This window comes from Lepisma saccharinum, chromosome 26 (assembly GCF_977018435.1).
Source record: "Lepisma saccharinum chromosome 26, izLepSacc3.1, whole genome shotgun sequence".
NCBI classification, from domain to species: domain Eukaryota; kingdom Metazoa; phylum Arthropoda; class Insecta; order Zygentoma; family Lepismatidae; genus Lepisma; species Lepisma saccharinum.
The window spans coordinates 46,617,180-46,644,070 of record NC_139254.1 but is presented as its reverse complement, the minus strand read 5'-3'; the positions used below and the strand labels follow the sequence as shown (position 1 = coordinate 46,644,070).

Below are 26,891 nucleotides of genomic sequence, written 5' to 3'. Positions count from 1 at the left end.
ATCACAAAATCAATAAGTCCCTTTGTTATGTTGCTAGACAGGATATAGTTGTAAAGATTAGTGAGAATTCCAGGTAGGAATGTGTTCTGTATATTTCACGGGGGGGTAGGGGCAAAGCAGGCTCTCAGGGGGGCAGTTGCCCCCATTCCCCCCTCTAGCTACGGGCCTGAGTTACTCTATTGTATTCTATGCATTGCCAAAATTTCATGCACTATAAATTGTGCCGCTCACATTTTCTGTTCCCAACAGTAAAATAAATGTATATTTAACTTCTCTGGATGCTACTTAAAAGGATTTTCTTGGAATTGCTAGCTTGGCAAGGTAGCTATGCTTTGTTGTATATTGATTCGTTGACTTTCTCAGCACCTTTATTTATGCACTTGCTCTTGCTGCGAAGAGGAACAAGACATTAAATAAATTACCGTACCTCTTTTGCTACAAGTAGCATCATCTCAGCATAGACGGTGCCAGGCAGGTGCAAGGGAAAACCCAAACACACTTGTATCGGGGTTAAGTCCCCGGTTTTCGTCATAATAGGAACAATAACAAAATATTAAGTTGCCATATGTGAAATATTAAGTCTATTATACTACTTATTGTAATAAAGTGAGCTGCTCCTCCATTTCCAGAGGGAAATTGCACATCCAAAGAGGCATCTAGTGTCGATTCCTTAATAACTATTATTTAAAACACAGCAACAATACCAATTTTCCTTACTGTTTAATACAGTTACTCGCATGTTTAAATTTATGACGGAATTAGTTATATTATGGTATTTATTTCTATGCTGATTTTGTTATTATATTTGCAATTACATATATTTTACTTATACAGTATTAACATTAGATACGTTTATCATTATACTTTTTTGTTTGCAGAGCACTTACATCATAAAAGTGCTAAAATATGTAATCGTGCACCTGCAATCTTATTTCAAACAAATAGTAATAATAAAAATAACAACAATCTGAGCCAGGATGTACAAACCATAATAAATACATATATTACTAGCAGTGACGACGATTAGGGGGGCGAGGCCCTCCCCCCACACTTTTCGCCAATTTTGCCCCTGTACTATGCTAAACCTTATCTACAAAGATAAATATACTGTCCTTGCCTCCCCAGTTTTGGCACCTTGCCCCCCCCCCCCCCCCACCCACCCGGCTTTGGAGTCCAATCGCCGCTACATATTACTAGGTGTAGTGCATGTATATCTCGGTGTCAGGCTGGTGGAAGGAAATTACATTCAACCAAGTTGACGAATAGCGGTGTTCAAGTTCAGAAGAATCAACGAATAGGATATCTGTCTGCTGCTTTGAACGTTCATTTGAGTATTTAGCACGAACCACGTGACTCTACACCACACATACACCGCTCCAGATCGTAGTGCAAACGGTGCAGACACCAAATACACCACTTGACACCAAATCAACAAAGTAGACGAGTCGGTGTTGCACCGTGTAACCAACTAGACTGGCGGGTCCAGAGACAGTCAAACAGTCTTCCACTTGCACCTATTTCTTTCTCCTCCATTCCAAGTTCAACAAGATCTAAAGATCCACTCCTTCGACAATGACTATTTCCTAGCCCGACAGTCCACCTAAAACATTGAAGTTTTCACATACAAGTAGATATGAATTGAAGTAAAGCGTGGATGAAGTTAGCATGTCAATTGATATATTTTACTCACATGGTGTGTAAGGGGCAGAGGCGCAACCATGAATTTTTCTCTTGGGGGCAAGTACCAGGATAAACGTGCCAATAATAATAATAATAATAATAATAATAATAATAATAATAATAATAATAATAATAATAATAATATTAATAGTATTAAACATGTATTATTCACGTAAATCACGCAAAAAGGAGGTAGAAATTGGTGATAAAGCATTTGTGTTGGAACAAACGATTTGAAGTAGTTTTTCAACATGTTCAATTTCACATTAGCTAATAACGAAATACAAGCACACAAACTGTATTTTTGGAGACAGAAAATGCATGAACAATAAATAATTTTTGTATATATGACATCTTTATCTTTCACCTAGTACAACATATGTTTTACACATGTGCAAAATGGAGAGACGTAAAATAAGAAAATACCTATGCGACATGCTAACACTAAATTGTGTACGTATTCAAAGTTTATTTAATACATATTATTCAAATACATTACATAATGAATTCATCCGTCTCATAACAAACCAACACGAAAAATGATATAAATTGTCTCTCAATGTGCGCGGCTCTTTTCTTCCAAACAATTGTCACGCATTTAAAACAAAACTGTTTAGCTGGAACAGTCAAAGTACATTTATAAAACCTTTAAGCCTTGTTTCCATTATATGAAAAACTCAATATGCTGACGAAGGCAGAAATTTATTATTCTAATACATAAACTAAACGTAAAGTTTCAACCTTCTAGCAAGGTTGCTAGAAGGTTGAAACGTTACGTTTAGTTTATGTTTTAAAATAAAATAAATTTCTGCCTTGGTCAGCATATTGAGTTTTTCATATCAAAGTACATAGTTGGTCTTTCTTCTCTCTCTCTGGTAATTTATAATTCATCACAGAAAAGAACGGCATTGCAAGAGAAGCGAGCAAGAATATTTTTGAATCCAAGTTTTTTCATACTGAAAACAATACTGATTTAATAAGGCGCCAATAATTTAGCGGACCTCATGTCGTATTATTTTACATTTTCTTTATTTAGATTGTTCATCTCCCAGGGCCGACTCCCTCCACCCGCTAGCTACGGCTCGGAACTTGACGAGACTATATAAAAAAAAAAAAACAGAACGTATCGAGCGAAGCGAACTATAATATTTTACGAAATGTATTTGTATAAAATGTGAAATCGAGGGAACAATTGACCTTTTGTGACGCCCTGCAGGTGCCCTTTGCCGTCTGTAAAAAAAATATGCAAGAAATAGTGAAACTAAGTCCACCTTGAGTATCCTCTTGTCCTGCAACTCTTAGATTATGCAAATGTTGCTTATTTTAAATTACAATGTTTGCTCCCCCTGCTACCCTATAATTTATTTCCGTCCAAGGTTGGGGGAGAACAATGCCCCCCTGTGGTTGCGCCACTGGTAAGGCATAAGAACCTTTCGGAAGGAAACCAAATGTCAACGTCTCCTTCACGTTGTACACCCTGGAAAGCATTTTGCAGACTGATGAGCCTCTGCTGTCTGGACTCATTGGCAGTATAATCCTCTGTGGGGTCGTGTTGTTCATGTTTGTTTGCTGTGGTGTTCACAAGGGGATGCCTGTGGTGCACACTGCGCCATCAAGATTTTTCGGGGGGATTTTTTCCATCTCAAATAACATAAAATTCAACATTTATATATTTTTTTCTAAAATATAACTAAAACTTTTACAAGTTATTTTTTTTTTTACTATACTATTCAATCCATTAGATGAAAAAATGTACTTAGGGCAGGGGTTCTCAAAGGGAGGTTTGTGTACGCCCGTTGCGTTAAGCAAACTTTGTGAGGGGAGGATTTTATGATGGAAATTTGAAGTGAAAAATATAGCAATGGACTCAACTTACCATTGCTGCTATATATAAATAGCAATTTGTAGACTACCAAGGGAATTCTAAAGGGTATGTATTATTGGGAGAGTGGAGAGAAATATCCAACTCTTACACATTCACACGTGGATTCTGGGGGGATTAAGAATCAAACGTTGGGGGAGGGGGGGCAATATGGAAGTCTTGAATATCAGTGTTAAGTCTTAGATTATGAGGGTACTTTGGTTAGGAGGGATTAAGCGTTAAATTGAGGAGATATCAAATTCTTGTGTATTACGATTGTCTAGAGTCTAGACTGTTGCGATAATTCTGGTAACTCAGAATTATTTGTTTTGGAGGAAATGCATGTAAAATTTTCTTATTCGCTTCGCTCGCAATGTTGTGTTTACTAAAGTTTTATATTTTAGCTGCATTACAAGACATGAACTATATTCTCGATATTGATTCAATCCATCACTTCTTAAAATATTATGCTCACTGTGTTGGTATTTTGCTTAATTTAAGGAAGGTGCATCATTTGCATGATGTACTTCTATTAGCAGTATAATTGTAATATGGATTTCCTAAATGCTGTAATAATTGTACTAAGTTTATGCTTCATAGAGTAACACCTTATACGTTACCCAATAAAACAGAAAAAAAATACATCAAATTCATTCGCATTTCTCACATCTTGTCTCAGGATAATTTTACATTAACAAGTGACATTTGCACTGAAGAAAGAATCCACGTAATTATTGCTATGGATTACTAAAATAATTATATTTACCACAAGCAAAGGGGGCTAGTTCTTTGAAGGAGGAACCGTATTACAAATTAGGGATTTGTAGCTAGGGTTCTGTATAATGTCTCGTGAAAAAATAATTGAAACGTTCACACGCCTGCAGCACGTTATTGGTTTGCCCAGGGTGAATTTTTATCTTAAGTTGTGTAACAATTTCTGTTAAAAACTCAAATTTTGGTTTTATAAATCTCATCAATCTTATTCTAAATTCACAAACACTGTATAAATGCATATTTATATAATTTAACTTATTACACTTAGCCAATCAATGTGCTAGCTTTCCGCTATTTCGAAAATTGAACTATTAAAAATATATGGACAGTTTAACATGATATTGTATTCAAATAAACATAAATTACTACCTCTTCATCCAAACTATTTCATTTCATTTCATCCAAAGTATTCAGAGACAAAAGCTTCTTTTTAGATCTTCATACTAAAGTTTGTTTTATTCACTGGGAACAAAAAAAAAGATTTTATTTTGCGGCATATAGTTTAATAACAGTTTCAGCACACAAAACAGCTGTGATTGCCAATTGTATGATTGGTTCAGTTGAATTGACTCCAGTTATAAAAACAAACACACCATGGAAAATGTAGGAGGTAAACTTACTCTACGCTTTTCTAGGTAATATCAAAATTTGATAATGGGCTGAAATTCCCATAAGAAACTTATTTATTTATTTGTAAATTGTTGCTAGGCAACTTATGAAGCATTGCTAGGCAATATATCGGACACTCAACAAACCTTAAGGAAGAATACCAAAACATAAAAATTGTTTTAGAAAAAAAAATTGAATATGCTGAACATAAGTGGCTGGTGTGTGTGGATTTGAAGATGGTGATTTTTTTACTAGGACAACAAAGTGGGTACACAAAGAATCCCTGTTTGCTATGTTTGTGGGATAGTCGTGCTAGAGAAAAGCATTGGACGATAAAAGTTTGGCCCCCAAGGGAAAATATTAGTGGGAAAAGCTAATATCATTCATGAACCGCTAATAGATAGGGACAAAATCATCCTTCTGCCACTGCATATTAAACTTGGGTTGATAAAACAGTTTGTCAAGGCCTTAGATACAAGTGGTGATTGTTTCAAATATTATGCGACACTTTTCCAGGACTAAGTATTGAAAAATTGAAGGCAGGAATCTTTGACGGACCACAAATTCGTACACTTATAAATTATGCCAATTTTACAACTTACATGTCTTACATCGAATCTGAGGCCTGGCTGAGCTTTGTGTTGGTCGTCAAAAACCTTTTGGGGAATCACAGAGCAGAAAACTACCACGATATAGTTGGAAATATGTTGAAAAAGTTTGAGAAATTGGGAGCTAAAATGAGTGTGAAGATACATTTTCTACATAGCCACATTGACAGATTCCCTGAGAACGTTGGTGATTTTAGTGAAGAACGGGGAAAAAGGTTCCATCAGGATATAAGGATAATGGAAGAAAGGTACCAGGGACGGTGGGATCGGCACGTGATGATGGCCGACTACTGTTGGAGCTTACATAGGGATTGTCCTAAAAAGCAATACAGCAGGAAATCGTATAGAAAACGTTTCACATAGTTTGTTACTTCATTGTGTAAATATTTTCTTAATTATTATGATCATAGGCCTATATAAATTTATTTTTATAATAATGATTGTAATCACAAAAAGAAATATTAAATTGTTGTTGGAAGTTCATTTATATGTATGTCTTATGTTTCCGCCATTTTGGTTTAGTTGCATTTATTTCATAAATTAGAGCCAATTCAGGAAATATATTATTATATCATTATTCAGCAGCATGAAATTGCCCTAAATTAGCTCTCAAACACTGTGCCGCAATTTCACTGTTCCCCAGTGTTATCAATGCTGTCTTGTAAATAAACATTAATTTGAAAACAGCAGAAACGTTCTACTTCTGATATTCTTTTTCAATGAGTAATCAAAGACAATGCAAGAAGAGTAATATGGCTTACCATTCACGTGATACTCTGCGAATTTAAGATTTCTTGTGTCGTCATAAAAATGTACTGTGTAAGCTGTGGTTTCTTTCTACAAGATATTAAGTTTTTAGGTCTTACTAGGAAAACAATTCTACATTGTGTTCATATCCATCTTATAATGAATGATAGTGCAAGAAATAAATACGAGTAAAAAATCAATACATGTATTTACTTAAATTCATATAATTATAGTTATCTACATACTGTACTTCCAAATACGCAGCATATTTTCTCTTAACAGAACTCGCACATTGTTATTTCATATAAATTTAAGCAGATTAAAAATGAAAAAGCATTTTATGACGTCAAATATGTTAGAGTTATTTTTATATCCATACCATGTAGTTTGATGTGGCAATTCATCTCTTATTCCCTGATTAATGGTAAACCTTGCTCGTACTAGACGTAAAACAGATCATCTAGTCTCCACTATGCACTACATACAGTATTATTTAATGTAACAGTGACAATTTAGATGAAGAAAATTAATAACTCAGGACGGGGAGTATCAAGCGAAGTGTTCATTAAAACAAAAATATCAGGAACACTCTCCTAATTAAATACTTTATGGAGATTATGACATTAACTTGGGGCTGAGGTTGCTTCATTGGCTTTTGGGGAGGGATGCGTCATTGGCTTGGGGGGGGGGATTGCGCCATTGGCCTTGGGGGAGACATGCACCCCTGTTTGGTGGTGATCGTCCTTTCCTTAGTTCCTCTAATATACGTTCTTCCTCATTTTCGCGATTGTCCATAGTTTGCACAACAGCAAAGATTAATCAATAAACCAATCAATCAATTACTAACATAAGCTTGAGATATTATCAGAAAGGAGCAAGGTCATCGAAAAGTCCCTGCAAACATGTCTTCAGGGCAATGGCATTGGTAGTAATCAAATCTGTTTTCGAAACATCAACCAAGACCACGTCATGGCCCACAACAAACATGCTGGACTTCATCCAATGTAACCTTGAAAAAGTTACTGAGATTTGTCTGTTTTTCTGATAACATCTGCCATCTAGAAAATAAATTATACATTGACATTTGTTCCCAACTAACAAGAAAACAGTAGGTATCAGTAAACAATGGGAGTTATTTAATGGAAATATGAACCAACTTTACTTTAAGTCTGAATGCACTACGTCAAGGTTTACAGGTATGACGAAAGATGTAATTGAGTCCAATGACCATTTATGTTACATACTTATGGTTTGATTAAAAGAAGTGATTCTGCATTACCTGAATTTAAAGATTTTCCCTCTCTTGTTTCAATTATTGCAAATATTAATTGCAGTATTTATTCTAAAGCTTCAAAATGGAATGTGGGTTAGCGACATTTTGAATTCCATTTTCTTATAATGTTTCAGTTTCTGGAAACAAAATATTATGAAACTATTGAGATATTTCATTGTTGTTTCTTATCTACAGTTTCACGATAATTGCATAAAATAATTGCCGCTGGTAAGATTATAACTGTGTGATTTATACATGAAAAATCATGTAAATGTAAGGTACATTCATATGTTTGTAATTCCATGATAAATTTTGCAGATAACACTATGCTACTAAACTTCCTTCGTGGCCGAAAATACAGTTTAGAGTCTGCTAAAGAGAAGATAGATAGATTTTACACTTACAAAGGAATGGTTCCAGAATTGTGTTCGAACATGGACCCACTATCACCTGACATGAAACTTTCAATGAAAAACCAGTAAGTAAAAAAAAGTAACCTATTTTTTAGCGAAGCTCAGAATCTAGCATGTAGCTTTGCATGTCCCCCAAGCATCTCGCATGCAATAAAATTAATAACATTAGTTACTAAAACAACAGATGTGTAGTTAATTATAATTATAACACTGTTCTACACAAATTTTGTTACCGAAACGAAAGCACCCATTATTTACTAATCGGAGGATGCTGAAGGCGGAAATTACATTACAAAAGTTCGATTGGCTCTCGTTTTGGAGTAAAAGAAGGGGGGTAGGGCATATTAAAGCGTCCCACCTCAACTCGATTACACAGGGTGGTCCATAATGATGGGACACATTTCAAATGCAAATGTCTAAGAAAGAAAGAAGTACATTTATTAAACACTATGTGTAATATATAACCAAGATGCGTACTCCTATGTTTCTATTCTTTGTACCTTCCTTTTACCTATTCACGTAATAATAACAATACAGTATGAATTAAATTAAGCATTATGAATAGACCTATAGCTACATTATCTTAACGCATTAATTTAAAGATATATTATTATAATATTATTATTTTGTTTGTATTATAACTATTATTTCTCATACACTTTGTTCAGATCCCCTACGTATATTTCTAAATGCATACCTGGCCCCTCCTTCAAAAAATCCTGGGTACGGGCCTGTGCGGCAATAAAGCTTATCTCTTCGAATATCCTACCCTGGTTTCACACCACTTCCGAAACAGAATCTTATCATTTGTGGAGAACACATCGCTCTTAAATTGTGTAACATACCGCTCAGTCTCATCGAAACAGATTCCTTGACAGGAGGCGATCTATACACTCTCACTGCTACACACTGATACGTTCCTGGCTCAAACAAGAAGTGACCTTGATACTCCCGTACACGATTACCGATAGAGTTGGGGCTGTAATGTACCTAATGCTAGTATTAATTTTGGCTGATTGTTGTGAGAAGGAACAAAATAAGGTAAAGAAATGAACGTTTTGACTCAATAACGTATGCACGCCTACCTACCAGAACTTGACTGATTGAGTTGGTGTTTTAAGTCGACTTTATGCACATTAAGGCTAATCGGGACTGGACTTACATGTTAAAGTGGAATCCGAACCACTATGTGCCTCCCCGGGTATCGAAGCTGGGACCCTTTGATTTCAAGGCGACGACGCTACCTCCGTGGAGTCTCTTCACATTTGTGAGACTCCCTTCATCAATTTCATAATATTGTCCTTCATCGTTACGATTATCCAAAAGTGGCATAAAAGCGACGTTAAATAAAGACAATCAAAATCAATAATGTTTTATCTAGTTATTATAGTTTGAAATTTTGCACTGTATTTTTTCTAATTTTACGTCACTTTCCTGGAATTGTGGTGAATATATTTGAAGTATAATTTGTATTTTGTGCACGACGAAGATGAAGAGGGATTTTCCACTAGGCTATCCTAGGCTATAGCCCAAGAGACGCAAGTCCAAGGGGCCGAACAAAAATGAGACGCTGAATGGGCAGGAGTGAACATTCTTTTTACATTGTGATAACAGCAAGTTAAAACAAAATGCTAAGTCTTTTTACTTGCATATTTCATGTGGGAAGGTAGAAGAAGGAGGTTTCTGGTGTTAAAATAACTTCATAATCCTATTTTCAGATCTGTATTTTGACCGGAGTGCTATTCTGAATGGCAGACTGCAAAGGATGCCTCGCGAGGTCATGTAACAGTGCTCGAATGTAAAAAATTGTTCCTCGAAGAAACGAATGTAAACATTTTGAATACCAAGAGTTCAATGTCAAACGGAAAAGTTTCATGAATTTTTTTAATCAGATGTGTTTATATTTTAAAGTTTGAAAGTGTTATTAATACACAGGATGTAATTATTGAAGTGTAGTACCATGACAAGAAAATGGTTAATAATAATAACAATAATAATAATAACTATGTAGCCTTATTAAACCCGAAGGTTTATGGATGAACCAACACATTCCTATCATCTGTCCCTATCCTTTGCAAGATCAATCCAATCTTTTCCATCCTTACCGATTTCCTTTAGGTCCATGTCGACGTTATACCTCCATCTTCCTCTTGGTAGTCCTACAAATCTCTTACCGTTAGGATTTTCCCAAAGTCAAATAAAATAAAATAGTAATTACAATAACCTTCACCTTCCCCGGATTAGGATGAATGATGTGCTCACAAAGAAATATCAATGGCCTGGCCAACCTCATCATGGCAGAGAATCGATTTAAAGTATGACAATACAGTCCAGGATTCGAAAGAGGAACGTTAAGTGAATTTCGTTAGAGGTCTTCACTCTAAACACTCGACTGTTGAGATGCTAGGTGAATGATTAGATGAAATCAATTAGATTGACCCAAAATGGCAGAAAGCGATGAAAAGTAACGAAGTACGAGGGTCATCCAGAATTGGTGTAAAACACAAATAACAAATGACAAAAAAAAATGGTACAGCAACAACAAACCTTACCTAACGATTCCTCATATTCGCCATACCCATTCAAGCACTTATCATAGCGTGATACCCGTTTATTGATACTGTCATTGTCTTTCCAGGGTCACATGCGCTCTTCAAGGTTACACTCCAGAGGGATACAGAGTGTTTTTGTTCTCCTACCAAAATGTAGATCCTGAAATCTTTGATTATGACGTAGTTGTGAAGAGAGGACTCTGTAGTTACGACCTTATGTTAGCTTCAGACACTCTGCAGAGAGGAATCGTTGTGATCATGGATGCTACTGAATTCAAAATAGGCCATGCGATTAAAATAACGATCCCACAAATTAAAAAAGCCTTCACGGTAGCCCAGGTAGGTTTTACGTGATCCTAATTTCGTAAATATTTTAACAGCAGAGTGTATTGCTGAGCCAAAGAACTTGAATTGTTGAATACAAGAATGCAGAACTCTGGTTAGTCTATGTAAATTGTGTATCGCCATTGCAGACGAGAAAACACAATTTTTAAATGTGTTTCTTCAAAATTTCTGCTGGGAGACAGTTTGTGGTCTGAACCTTTCCTCACATAAAGACTGTTATGGATTCGATCCCCAGTGGAGGAACATAGTGGTTCTGATCTCAATTTAAATTGTATGTCCATTACATTAATCTTTTTGTGCTAAAACTATAACTCAACAAGTCACAGACACTATCTTCTATTGAAATCCCTTCTGAATAACTGAAACTTTGCCGTTGACCCGGTTTTTAGGCGCTAATGGATTTTCAACAATTATATAGCAAATCTTCCAGGCAGCTCTTGTTTGACCAATCTATCGGTATTAACTTCTCATGATACTGAATCTATTTCAATTAAATCCCAGCTTGATGGTATATATTTGGACATTTCAAAAGCCTTCGATATATGCAACCATAATTCACTTCGTGATAATTTACGATCCAAATTTCATAGCCACGTTAAATTTCTATATTTGTTGGAATACTGTCTGTCTGCCGTGTTGTCCTGTCTGGCACCTCTCAGACAGTTACCTGTTTTGTCAGGAGACCCTAAGGGTCTTAGGCCTACTCTAGTCCATTCTCTACATGGATGGTCACCCTGACAGTCTGTCTGTCTTCTCTTCCTATAAATGTGCTTTCGTTTGCCCATGACTGTAAAGTCAATGCCAATGCCAATGCTTTATTGACAGTTTTTATGTAAGTATCGGGACCATTGGGCCCTTCACTTACTATTACGTTCTTTCAAAGTAGTGCATGTACAACATTTCTCTTGCTATAACCCGGGTCGACTGTCGGCCGGGATTTGGATAATAGTTAATTTGTATTATTTCACTAATTTGAAATTGTTGAGTTCCTTGTTATCATTTTGCATCAGATGTTTCTATATTTTAAAGTTTGCAAGTGTTATTAATACACAGGATGTAATTATTGAAGTGTAGTACCATGACAAGAAAATGGTTAATAATAATAACAATAATAATAATAATAACATTTTTTAATTTAAATTTGTTCAAAATTTCGTCGCATGGAGTGGGACATCCGGACCTGTGGTCGAGTTGCAATGTCCCGAAATGCTGGATTCGGATGCTGTTGGATCTGGGCCCAAAAGTTGTAACATATGGCATATATAGCAGATTGAACATAATCTAGTTCAAGGTCCTCGTGGATAGTTGAGATCGAGTATCTCGGCTACGTCCAGTAATAAGTGGAGTGACATTATTCTCTTTAATCTGCAACTTCCGTATAAATGAAGGTCGGAGATGACCCCAAGCTGATGTTGCATACTGGAGTGTGGGACGTACCATCATCTTATACACATGCAAGCGAGTCGTCAGTCCCGAGTTAGGATTTCGGAAAACTGGGTACAATTGTCCAACTCGAGTTTGTGCTTTTGCTGTCACAGTTGAGATGTGGTTATGGAAATTTAGTCTTCGGTCCAAAACATCTCGTAGATATGTGGTAATAGGATTGTCCGGTATAGAAGATCCCTGGAGTCGTAGAATCTCTGGTAGTTGTCTATTTCGACGTGTAAATAAAACCGCAGCACTCTTCGGTGAATTATACTTCATGCACCAGCGAGTAGACCAATGTTCCAACTCCAATAGTTGTTGTCTCATCCTACTGTAGCATAGTTCTTGTAAAGGGCTATTTGTAAGAATGGCAACATCATCTGCATAGGTAGCTAACATGTATATATGAGTGGCAGCATATCACTGGTATATAAAGCAAAGAGAAGTGAAGATAAAACAGCTCCCTGAGGAACACCAGCACGTATGATCTTAACGATAGATCGAGCCCGTAAAAATTGCACCTGAAATTATCTACTTTGTAAATATTGATCCAATAGTTGCACCAAATAAATAGGAACTCCTAATTCCGCTAGTTTCATGAATAAGCCAGAATGCCAAATTCGATCAAAGGCTTTGTCGGAGTCAATAAATACTTCTAGCGTATGTCGACTGAGATTAAAGTTTCCTGTAACATACTCCACTACTCGGACCAGTTGCGTAGTAGTACTGTGCTGTTTACGAAATCCGAATTGATGATACGGTAGCAAGTCTTTTTCATCCACCACAACTTGTAATTGTCTGAGTAGTATATGTTCAAAGTTTTGCTAACGTGGCTCAGAAGACTTATAGGTCTATAATTCTGTGGTAGAAGAACGTTATTTCCTGGTTTTGACAAGAGGATTATTTTTGCTAGTTTCCAACCTGATGGTTAATAGCCGGTAATGAATATAGCATTGAAGACTTTTGCTAGAAAAAACTAGCAATTTTCTGGGGCCGTTCTTCAGTTGTAATGTGGTAATAGTATCAAAGCCAGGTGCCTTACCAGGTCGAAGAAGATTTTTCACACTTTTGACCTCCTGAGGGGTTGTGAGAAGTGGGTAAGCTGTGAGTGGTTCATGATGTAATTGTTCAAGTCGATGTTGAATATTCTGGATATACTTGCCATTATGCGTTTGATCTGGTGCGTCTAATTGGTCCTCCAGATGTGCGGAGGACACTTCAGCCTTTTCCTCTGGTATGTACACCATAGCATTTGGAGCATGGAGAAGGTAGGCAGCAGATTGTAGATTCTTTCGCAGAGAGTTTCTGACTAATTGACAGAATCTACTATCCTGCATTGATATCCGGGAGAATTTGGTGTCCAAATCTGCCTATCACTGTCGTATGAGATATCGGCAAAATCGATCGTGAAATTGATTATGCAACTGTTTGTAGCGATAATTATAAGTTTGTTGCCATTTCCGTCGGTAATATTTTTTTACAGTTCAGGAGGATCATATCCTCACGGGATAGACAACCGTGGTTATTGTATAACTGGGGGGGGTTCTGATAGTGGAGTGAAGATAAGAAGTTTGTATGCCTGCTGTAAGGTTTTCTAAAGCCGAATCAATCTCGGCTGGGGTTTTTAAAGCTAAATGTAAGTCAATGATTGGCACTAATTGTCGAGTGAAAGCATCCCAGTCTGTTGTAACGTGATATTTTGGAGAGGGGGCTTCAATAAATTGTGATGAACAATTTCAAAAGTATTGGTTGATGGTCCGAGTCTAAATCATGAATAATATAGGGACCAGTCATAATATTTACACCTTGATATATCAAGATATCCAACACATCTGGAAGTCCACGTCCTCGTGGATAATGAGTGGGTTCTCTTAGGGCAAGAATGGGTAAGTTCGATTGTTGGACAATTTGGAGAAGAGAGACACCTCCATGGTTCACTAAACGCGAATTCCATGCTGGGTTTTTAGAATTTAGATCACCAGCTAATACCACTTCGCGGCCCAATCAAAAAACAGTCTCTAGTTCTAGTTGTACCCTGCTATCAAAATTAGTAGGTCGGTGGTAGTTAACAGTTCAATTATTGTAATTTCTAAAGCTTCTAGAGCTGGATTTGGAACTTGACGTGCAAATAGCGAAGATTTCACACCTATAGCCGTACCTCCTTTCCGTCCCGGGAACCGATCGTTACTATAACAGTTGGGCTGAAAAGTTCATAGGCTGACTCATAGATGGCGTTACTAGAATTAAATCCATGTGATTTTTACTTAGTACTAACCTTCAAAAGATACGTGTATAAATTTCACAGCTGCTGGATAATTAGTTCGTGAGATATAGCATTGTGAGTGAAGCAGCTTTTGTTATTGTGAAAAAATGGATAAAAAAGAATTTCGTGTGTTAATAAAGCATTGCTTTTTGGCGAAAAAAAATACTGTTGAAGCCAAGACTTGGCTTGATAAACATTATTCGGACTCTGCACCAGGAAAATCAACCGTTGAGAAGTGGTTTGCTAAATTTAAACGAGGCGAAATGAGCATCGAAGACGATGCACGCAGTGGACGCCCCAAAGAGGCTGTTACCGACGAAAGCATCAAAAAAGTCCACAAAATAATTTTAAATGATCGTAAAGTGAAGTTGATCGAGATAGCTGAGACTTTAAAAATATCAAAGGAACGTGTTGGACATATTGTGCATGAATATTTGAACATGCGAAAGCTGTGTGCAAAATGGGTGCCGCGCGTGCTCACAATCGATCAAAAGCAACAACGTTTTGATGATTCGGAGCAATGTTTAGCGATATTCAACCGTAATAAACACGAATTTTTCCGTCGATATATTACAATGGATGAAACATGGCTCCATAACTACACTCCAGAGTCCAATCGACAGTCAGCCGAGTGGACTGCACGTGATGAACCGAATCCAAAGCGTGGAAAGACGGAACAGTCGGCTGGCAAGGTTATGACATCAGTATTCTGGGATGCGCATGGTATTATATTCATCGATTACCTCAAAAAGAGCCAGACCATCAACAGCGATTATTACATAGCGTTGTTGGAGCGTTTAAAGGATGAAATCACGAAAAAACGGCCCCATTTGAAGAAGAAAAAAGTGCTGTTTCATCAAGACAATGCACCGTGTCACAAATCAATGAAAACGATGGCAAAATTATATGAATTAGACTACGAATTGCTTTCCCCATCCACCATATTCTCCAGATCTGGCCCGCAGTGACTTTTTCCTGTTTGCAGACCTTAAAAGAATGCTCGCTGGAAAGAAATTTAGCACTGATGAAGAGGTAATCGCCGAAACTGAGGCCCATTTTGAGGCTAAAGAGAAATCGTACTATAAAAATGGCATCGAAAAATTGTATGACCGCTATAATCGTTGTATCGCCCTCGAAGGCAACTATATTGAATAATAAAATCGAATTTTGTCAAAAAAATATTTTTTACTATGTTAGCCTACGAACTTTTCAGCCCAACTGTTAGATGGTATAATTTGCAATTTTCCATTTATTATTGGTTTTCAAGTGCGTTTCATTCACCAGCGCTATATCAACATTGTATTCACGCAAAAATTGTTTGAAGGTCTGGAATTGATTAAGAACTCCATCACCATTCCACTGAACACACATCAATGTTCTACTTATCGGAGTACCTTTGCGGGCCATTTCCGAAAAGGTTTTCACAAGCATCCATGGCAACACTGAACTTATCTACGATTGTCTTGGAATGGTTAATTCGCTGTAGACCAGATTTAATTTTTTGAAGAAAAGCCCTGAAATCGAAAATTTATTTTTTGCTAGTCCAAATGTCCTTGTATTAGTTTTTGTATTTGCAGTAGTAACATAACTCCTAGTGGTTGGTAGTGCAGGGAACACTCTCTGGTCTTGTAAAAAACGAGGTGATTGCTTAGGAGTGTTGGAAGAAGACTGGATACCACTTTTTCGAAGTTCTTGCGGTCGTTCTACACGTTGCAAAATTAGACATCCGCGAAAGTTAGCAGGATGATCACCGTAACAGTTTACACATTTAGCAGGTGATGTACGGTCTTTTTTAGGGCATTTCCGTGTATTGTGTAATTAAGCACATTTGACACAGTGAGCTATGGCATTGCAGTTCTGTTGGGCATGTTCCAGTCTCTGACATTTGAAACACTGTATAACACACGGTGTTGTTCAAAATAAGGTTCTTTATAGATTCTTTTTGAAAATTCCGTCTTTTTAATTGTCAGGAGAAAAAGATCTAATGGTATGAGTTTATGGGTATTTTGATCCTTCTGTTTCAACTGAGATACCTTGAGCACATGGTAACCTAGTTCTTGATAAAACTGCCGATATCCCTGATATTTGTATCCTTTGGAAGTTTTCGCAGTACAACTTGAAGTACCAGAACCCCTGTTTGGGTCCCGGTTGCATATTCAAGATTATGACTTTTCAGATGATCAATAGCAATAATGTACTCCTCCATAGTGGCTAACTGGATTTTTGATCCAGGAGAAGTATGGTATATTGTAGGATTAATTTCAAGTGCTTTGAATTGTTGTGAGAGGGCATAGAAATTGTTAAGGTTAAACACATCCCTTTTATCACCAGGAGCATCCTCAGTTCCATGTTCCTGAAGAGCACTAAATTGATTATTAAGTGAGATAGATATTGGCTGATATATCGGTTATCTCCTTGCCGTCTTCTTACTGAGCTGAAATCCCTCAGCATCTACTCGGGAATCCTCACCAGATGAGTCGCCACTATCACGGGGTCTCTTGTTAGAAACACTATATGTATATTCGGTCTTCTGTAGTTTAGGGTGCGTAATGTTATCCGGGAGCGAATTCATGAAATTATTAATTGATAATCTGGAGCGAAAATCTGGAACAATCGATCCTTGTAATGTGTGTGGTCCATGTAGTTCAGTAAGATGAGTATCAGATGATGAATGCTGAAAACCACGTCGTCTGTATCGAACAGTCCGAAGTGTAGGGGATTTCGGTGTTTCAAAGTTTTATTTTTTCATTGTCGGAGCTTGATGAAAACGGGAAGCGAATTACGAAGATGCCTAAGTTGGTGAAAAACACCCACCTTCCATTGCGTTTTCGAACGAATTATCGGTGTACACAACGCTTGACAAATTGTACACCACGATTGTATCGTTCCTGTTGTGTCCAGAAGGAATTAAGCAATGTGCACAATGTCCTCCTTTTTACAGCACGATTTCCCCGCACTCACGAACCGGTGTTTTTTTGCCGAATTACGAAATTACACGAGTATACTAGTTCCCAGTTCCCCAAAGTACAGTCCGAAGTGATATTTCATTTAGGTTTTAGGCACTTCCATCACTAATGGATGGCTGACGAACCACAGATGTGGCTAACGGTGTGTCTCGTATATTCCTATCTGAGTTCACTGATTCAGAAGAACAGTTCTTTTGAACCAAATAAAAAAACACCGTCTGCGTACTTCGCCAAGCACAGTTTTTAGCAATTTTTGTACAATTATTCACAACCACGGAACCGAGTTACTTACATCGGGCGTCTGACAACTTCCGAAACAATAGAAAATATCCGGATAACACTAGAACTTGATTCTTCTTACCATAATTAGTGAAAAATAGAGAGCTCAACACAACACGCCCGACTCACTTATTACCGCCACCGTAAGTTCCAACTCTAAAGTCTCCAAGGAAATCTCACCAGAACGTGATTCAAAATTTCTACACAATCTCTTGTAGAGGTACTTGCGTTTTCATCAGTGTGAATCCAAATTTAAATCCACAGAAATACACCTGCCTCACTATTTGCATGAAAGTGAACAAAATGCATTCTGTTTATTCTCTATAAAAAAGTCGCATTGAGAAAGTTCCCTCTCTAAAAAAGATCTTAGTGTTGTCATTGACGAAAAACTTAACTTAAATCATTACAAATGGTATTAAAGAATCGCGCGCCTTCTTAGCGTTCACAATTACAAAGGTTTTCATGTATTTTTAATATTTTAATATCTACCATAGGTAGATATTAAGATCTACCAGTTAGGTAGATCTGATAATGGCTCATTTTAACACCTTGTAGCTCATCTCAAGTATTCTAAGCCTTATTACCCTATCTTTGTGTAAAGTGGACTATATAGTATTTGCTTCTTATATCAGCAGGTTACACTGAATTGTGTGTTAACAAATGAGTAAATTTTAATAGTTTTTTAGTATCTGTATGAGAGGTCTCAAAATCTTATCATAGTAAGGAAGCTAGTGGGGTCCTTACGCCCATGTACGTATATTCGGACACACACATATACACATATGAACCGTATGTAGGATGTACATATGTATTAATAGTTGATATGAAATGATTCCAGGAAGGATATCCACAGCGAATGAAGAAAATATTTGTATTAGGATTGAGTCCAATTGCTGTGAAAATTGCCAATATTTCACTACAATTTCTGAAAGAAGAAATTAGAAAAAGGGTAAGTTAATTCTATGGATATATTTTTTTTAACCAAGTGTGACCATAGAGATCTGTTGGATCATTTCATAAATGATGGAAAGAATCCAATGCAATCCTGGAATGCATGATTTAATCATTTTCAGTGTTTCGAATTGTCATTCTCAAGACCTTTTCAATCCCTAATATGAAACAGTCAACGAACGTCGACCAAAATGCTCATTACAGCTCTTCTTTATTTTCGTCTCTCTAAGATGGGTATAGCCGGAAATTTTCAGAAAACAACGACTGTTTGACGACATATTTATTTACAATATACGGCTAATGAAGTCGATCTTTTCAACAGATAGCAAGGTTAAGAATACATGCAGTTATTTGAATGGTAACAGACAATCAGATGCCACGTGAAAGAATCAAGAAACGAGATAGATAGCGTAGTGATCACGTCCCTTGATCCACGAAACATTTTCTGTTGGAATCTGAGAACTGCTTTATATATGTAGTGAAGAGCAAGCATATTGAAGAAAGTACCTACTGCTTTACGAAGACAATAACTATAATTACTGAGATTGAATGATAATAATTATATATGTAAGGATAAGTACTATCAAATAATTTTTAAATGTCCAGACAACTTCTTGCACAGAGCACACTTTATTTGAGAAATAGTTAAAGAAGGTTATGTTCGTCAACGACAGAAGGATGTTGAAAAAATCTCATATTGCAATCGCATATGTTGAAATTCCGGCGTTACAGAAAAATCAAAGAAGGTGAGTAGATGAAAAAATTTAAGACATTTCATACTCAACAGAACAAAATTAAAATTTGAAGAAGTCTGGATTTGAACTCACAGGTATTTTTTCCTTGAAGAAAGTGACGGTCACACGCATGCAGATTAACAGATAATCTGTATAACAACGCACAAGTCCCTTGAAACCCGAAAATGATTGCGCAAGCATCCATTTTCCCACCTTTCGTTCAGATTCTCACTGAAGATCGTGAGAAATTCTAATTACTCCCTATAGCACAGTACTCTGTAAGATAATCTGTATACAGTAAAACCTCGTTATTGCGGACCCCGATAAGCCGGACTTGCCTTAATCCGGACAGACAAAAAGGGAAAAAAAGCAGAATGCAAAGTTTTAAATGTGGCTAGAAGCACTTCGTTCTTCAATTGCTTTACATTTTACTTTACTGTGTAGTGTATTTAGGTCTATGCCCTGTAAATACACCTTAATCAACGTGTTTTGTTGCTATGAACGGAGTTTTAATTCACCTTCTACTGTTCTTCTAGATTATTTAAGTTAATCCGGAATTTCGTTAAACAGGTCAACTTATCCCCCCCCCAATTAAACCGGATTAAAGAGGTTTTGCTGTATATAAAAATGTATGTGTGTATATATGTTTGTTCCGACATAAATCGCGAACGCCTGGAGCAATTTCAACCAAACTTGGTACACATATGACTTACAATGTGGAAAGAAATACTGTGGAGCTAATACATCCCTGAGACCCTTAGGGGTGGGGGTGGGGGTGGAAAGGGATGACATGTGAAACGACCGATATTAGTGTGGAATCTATAGTTTTCGGGCTAGCTAAGATGAATAGTGACACTCCGGATGGGGAGGGAGGGGGAGACATGTAAAACGACCACAATTAGTGTGGAATCCATGGTTTTCGGGCTCGCTATGATGAATAGTGACACTCCCAATACCGTTCAACTCCAAGACACCCCTGGCGCCCTTAGGATAGGGAATGGGAAGAGGGTGACATGTAAAACGACCGATATTAGCGGGGAATCCATAGTTTGCGGTGTCGCTAAGATGAATAGTGACACTCCCAATGCCGTTCAACTCCACGTTCATTTTCCACTATAGTTATAATTCATTATTTTTTTGTCTAATAGAAGATTGAGATAAATAAATACCCGGGCAACGCCGGGCAATCAGCTAGTATTTAATATATTAATATATTTAATATTTCTTCTGAACTCTTCGTAATTACATGATTTCTCTCTGGTGAACAACAAGCTAGTGCAATATTTACAACCTCACAAAAATCTCTGTTTCGTTTTTAACATTCAGTATGCCAGTCCCCCGTGGTGGAGTGGTTAGCACATCGCGCTACGACGCCAGGGATCCCGGGTTCGAATCCTGAACTGGGTATGGTTGTATGTGAGTGTCCATTCATCAAAGCACATCGCGCTGCGACGCCAAGGGTCCCGGGTTCGAATCCCGGTCGGGTTTGGTTGTTTGTGAATGTCCATTCATCAATTTCATCATTTCATCATTCATCCCCATCTTCGCAAATTAGCCAAGAGGCACAAAACGCGAAGTAAAATAAACTAAATCAAATCAAATCAAATCAAATCAAAATCCATTCATCAATTTCATCATATCATCACTCATCACCATCTTCGCAAATTAGCCAAAAGTGACACAAAAGGCGCAGTAAAATAAAACAAATCAATCAATCAATCTATTAACATTCAGTATCTCCAATATTATTCCTCATTTGCTTCATGTATGAAGCAAGATTGTAAATCTTCCACCACTGTATATTCCGTCGAGTAAATTAGCCTGTAGCGACGTTATTGGGTCTATTTCATGACCTGTAGATAATCCAGCAACATGACATAAACACTCGAAACATGAGTAGAAACATCACATTCACAAAATATCAATTCACGAACGCACAATAAATGCAATCAAATGGGACTGCACATTCACCCAAATTTACTTCATGTACTAGCTACAATAATAAACAATAAATATATTTATAAACAATTGTTGAACTTACAAGTATGTTTTAACGAAAGAAAATAATAAAGAAAGGAAACAACCTACCCTTGTTGATAACCTAATTCAACATTATTATGTATTGAACTTATTTACTACATACACTCCAAGTGACAATTTAATAGATCCTTTATGAGATCTATTTAAACCTTATTAAGAAATAACACCATATTCACTTTTGCATCTAAAATATTATTGAGTCATAGAACTAGGTAGCTATATACTGAGGGACTTCAAATATGTTGGGAAATCACATATATAAATATGAGTTTTGAGATACTTTATGAAGTAGCAATAATAATAAGAAGAACCACATTTCTTCGTAGATTGCTGCTTATCTTACTTCAAAGTTATCTTATTTTTCTTTAACTTAAATTTATTTTACCATACTTATATAATTGATCACCAGCCTCATTCTCTCCGTTCCATTTCCTTCTCCCTCTTGTGTCGGATCCTTTGCAACACCTCGTTGAATCAGCAGAGAAATACAGGGCGTCCCACTAGCTTTCGAACCCGAAAAAAGAGTTATAATTTCCGAACGAACATACATAGGAAAATTAAATTCAGAATACTTATACCTTGTTTCATGCTGAATACGTGATCGTCACAGGAGGTGCTGCAAGTGGCTTCCCTGGACGTCCAGACATGTTTATACACGGCGTTCCATATTGGGAAAAGTCCGATGTAGAGTCTCCGGTGTGATCTCGTGAATCGCATTCTCGATGTTGTTTCGCAACTCTTGCAGTGATCGTGCATTGTTTCTGTAGACAGAACCTTTAAGGAAACCCCATAAAAAGAAATCCGGAGGTGTCAAATCTGGGGATCTTGGCGGCCACAATCCTTTGGAGATGATTCAGTCACCAAAAAAGGACTCAATTTCTGCCATGGCACGTTGGAAGTATGGAATGTCGCTCCGTCTTTTTGGAATTAACCGAGACGCAGTTATTCATCATCCACCTGGTTCACAAATGCACTGAAGATGTGTAAGTAAACTTGTGTGTTTACTGTATCTTCAAAGAAGATGGGTCCAATGATACGCTGTCGGGAAATTGCACACCAAACTCCGACCTTCAATGGTCCTTTACGGCGTCCAAATTCACGTTGAACGGTCTGATACGATCCCGATATCCAATATTTCATTACAATGAACACGCGTTCTTGTACGGTGTACCGATCCATCCTCGCGATGCAGGGACTCGCGTCACACTAAGCCACACGCATCACTTCCCCTGGCGCCACCTACCGTCCTTGTTTTGACACGTAAGTTTATTTTCAACCCTGCCTCGTGTTCAGCATGAAACAAGGTACGTGTATTGTGAATTTTATTTTCCTATGTATGTTTGTTCGGAAATTATAACGTTTTTTTCGAATTCGAAAGCTAGTGGGACACCCGTTACATCGTACATGAACATATTAGCTATGCTAAGCTCCAGTGTGTTGGGAATTCTTTAGAAATATCTAATTACAAATAGGGTTTATTTGTAGGTTGTATTTCTGGAGGAGGATAGAATGGAGGAAATGTACAAAGTGATCCCTCAGAAGATGCTTCCTAAGGAATATGGAGGATTCGCTGGGTCAAGTTATGACATAAATGGTAAGTTTTCGAAAGAATATTATGCGTGGTTCAACAAATTTATAATTGATGAAAACTATAAAATTGAAAGTAAAAATGTAGAAAAATAAACACTTAAGGTAAATTGCATTAACTACTCATAAATCCAAAGTTAAGTTCAAACAAGACAAGTATACTGTAATCAACAAAGATCGTAATTTCTTATTATCGAAAAATGAAATGAAAGCATAAGCTGTAATAACTACACATGTATAATATATATTATATCTTTGTGTCCTTGTTTCATATTTTTACGCACTTATACTCTTGTAGTGAGCTCAAAAGATTCATACTAAGTTAAATTATACTATTACTATCTACGACACATGTAACTAATTGAGAGAATAAAGTGTCATAAAATTTATGATGAATATGCTGGTAATTGAAGGGCTTTTATTAAAAGTGTGGTACTCTTCCGAGTAACTTTTTTATAAACTGTGGAAATTAAATTTATTAAAGAAATAGATTTCTCCAAGTTTAACCCCTCCTACTCTCAGCCGAAGCGTTCTCCAATGGACCTTTGATGATATAGATCGTAGCGTTCCACATAGATATTGCTGAGAACCAAAAAGAATCAACTCTTTGACCATTACTAGCTCTTGCCCTGTAATCAAGTCGTATTGTCTTGTTTTCCCGTGGCTGATATTGCATGGTACGTCGGACTAAATTTTACAATGAGGTTATGTTCCAGTTGGCTTATTTAAGAATAACGTTAATTTAAAACATACTATGTTGCCTACTGCGTGCAGTGAGGATCGCATAAATAACTTCACATAAGCTTTCAAGTCTACCTAACAATATCAATTCGAATCTTCATGTTCTGCCTTTATGTTTTACCACAAAACATCATTAGTGAAGAATATATATTTATTGTTAGGAATGTTCATTTGGTCACACGCCCGATATTTTTTTCTATTAATTCACTGCGAATATTGACCAATATAAAATTTTGCAAATTGAGATGATTTTGACGGTGACATTCTTTTGGATTTTCGAACAAACCTGTACTTGAAAATAAAAATTATACCGAGTGTCCCAGAAGTCATTCCCTGATTACAAACTTTATTCATATCGGCTATATGCAAGGTAGAGATGTGAAAGTGGTGCCAAAATGTTGGAAAACTAACCAATTTTTTTGTTGCAGGTTTGAGTAACGTGGGTGTAGTGTAGCAGTGTCAGTGCCATGAAAACCGGAAATGTTCACAAATCAGGAAAATGCTCAGCATGTCTTCTGGTATCACGAGACCCGGTCACCAATAACAGTGCAGAGGAACTTTGAAATGTACAGAATTCTTTCGTCTAGAATAATCTGCCATCAATAAGTTGGTATTTAAAATATGGAATTTATCTTCATTCCCAAATCCTGTCAAGTCAAAGAAACATTGTATAAAAAGATACCACCCGATGTCAAGAGCGTTAATTCCGGATTCCTTGGCACTGACACTGCTACATTACAGCCACATTACTGAAACCTGCAAACAAATATACTTGATTAGTTTTCCAACATTTTGGCACCACTTCCACATCTCTACATTGCATATAACGGATATGAATAAAGTTTGTAATTAGGGAAAGACTTCTGGGACACCCGGTATTACCCGTCAAGAAGCTTGCTAAACTTCCTAAGGCTCACCTTATAGAAAATTTGCTACAATATTTTCATTAATACTCATAGAGGAGATCAGATCCATGTATATTGTGAATATTCATTGAACATCCATTAGATATCCAGAATGGATGTCAAGAAGTCGTCCCATTCTGGATATGCATTGGACGTCCACGGGATATCCAGAACTGAATATCTAGAGCTCATCCAATTCCGGATATTCAATACAGAACTAGATCTTTTCCAAAGCTAGATAGCTAAAACTCATCCAATTCTGGATATCCAATACCTATCTAGAACTTATCCAAAAGTGGATATCTTAATGGATATAAAAAGGATGTGTTTCGAATATTAGGAAATTGAACACAGATGTGTACTCATATTTTGTCGTGCAATTGAAACAATAATTGCACTTTTTCATTTGCGTTTATGAACTTATTTATTATTACTAGTGATTGAAACATTTTCATATTAGAATCAGAGACGTTACAATACAATGGAGAGTAAAATTGAGTCAATACTCGCTTATAGTGTCACAAATTTCCAAGGGATATTCATTGGATGTAAGATACATGTGCATTGTAGATATCCATTATCCGTCCATAAGAGCTCCCTACCTGGATATTCAGAGGATTACTCGTGTGGCCATTTCCTGTGTTCCAGCTAGTCATGAATGCGCGCGAAATTTCCAAGTGAAAGTGCTCTGTGTCTCGCTCGTTGTTGCCAGTTTGAATTCAGGAAGTTGCGATACTCTGCAATTCACATGGATATGCGTGTGAATATAAGAAATTCTTAGGATGTGTAGACGTGTGAGTGTGGGCTTGTGTTTGTCCGTGCGTTGTGTGTATATTTTAGAGAGAGAGAGAGAGAGAGAGAGAGAGAGAGAGAGAGAGAGAGAGAGGAGTGCATGTTATAAACATATGTGCACAAATCTGTCAAAATATAGTGTAGATGAAATCTCCTTAGCTCCATAAAAGTTTCCTTACTAATGGAGAGTATTTTCATACACATGCGATATCTTAAGCATTTATAGAATTCAGTCCATGAGTCATCGATTTGATGTCTACGTGATGTCCTAATAAGGTTATAATATGTCCAAAACAATTCCCTGTTATATCCATATAATGCTAGGATAATGTCCAAAAGATGTTCCAATCTATTCAATAAAGCATCGTGGAAACATTCTTTTTAGATCCCAATAACATACAGAACATATTCGAAACTACTCCAAAAAATGTTCTTTTTACATCTAAATAATGTCCAAATAATATTCAAATGTAGTCCAAGAAATTTATTTTTCGTATCCATACAATATCCAAAGTACGCACAAACATTTCTAAATGAAAACATAATGCCCACATAACGTCACACTTGATGTCCAAAATATATCCAAAAGTGATCTTGAAATGTCGATAACATATCCATATCTGGATATCCCCCGGATGTCCACGCTGGATGTTCACGTATGCGGACAAATGGACATCATGAGGACATCCAGTAGATGTCTATTGGATATTCCTGGATCTATGGATATCCAGAAATTCTAACAGGTATATCCAAGAGATATCCAATGAATATCTTTTGGATGTCTGTGTGCTGTATGCATGGTTGGCAGTAATTTTCAAAACTTCTCTCTACATGACCTTGAATCTTTGCAGATAGTTGGAATAATGAGCTCATCTCAAAGAGAACGTTTCTGACAGAGATGGGAAGGAAGAAATCATACGAATCCAGGAGACCAGGAAAACCAAGAAATACGAGTGACATTTTGGGAATTGAAGGTTCCTTCAGGCAACTCGCTGTGGACTGAATCACTGGAACTATCAAATAATTTCCATTAAGGTTAGCAGCAATAAGAAGGTTGTTACATGTGTTCCATACAAAATCTGGAATACCTCGATGTTACGAATGTGCATTAAGGAGTAAAGTTTACTTTATGTTCAACAAAAAATATATTTATCAAATCCAATTCAAATGCATCCATTCGTTCATTTATTAACTATGACTACCTACAGTGGACGTTGCTAATAAACATAACTAACTACTTTGGAGGGGTCCATCAGACCGCTGTTTTGATATTGAACTAAGAACTAGCTGTTTCACCATTTTCAATTTATCAATCCTTTCAAGTCACGTGACATAGTATACTAATA

The 26,891-nt window shown here is 36.8% G+C and overlaps 1 protein-coding gene across 1 annotated transcript in view; it reads left to right on the top strand.

The window, feature by feature from the left end:
• The window catches only part of LOC145979523 (alpha-tocopherol transfer protein-like), a 47,526-nt gene extending 20,848 nt beyond the window's left edge, over positions 1-26,678 (top strand). The window contains exons 3-7 of the mRNA XM_083112467.1: positions 7,871-8,030; positions 10,604-10,856; positions 18,634-18,744; positions 23,006-23,114; positions 26,397-26,678. Of these exons, the coding sequence (XP_082968593.1) occupies positions 7,871-8,030; positions 10,604-10,856; positions 18,634-18,744; positions 23,006-23,114; positions 26,397-26,548 (785 nt within the window). The 3' untranslated portion in view covers positions 26,549-26,678. The remainder of the gene's footprint in view (positions 1-7,870; positions 8,031-10,603; positions 10,857-18,633; positions 18,745-23,005; positions 23,115-26,396) is intronic.
• The last annotated feature ends 213 nt before the right edge of the window (positions 26,679-26,891 follow it).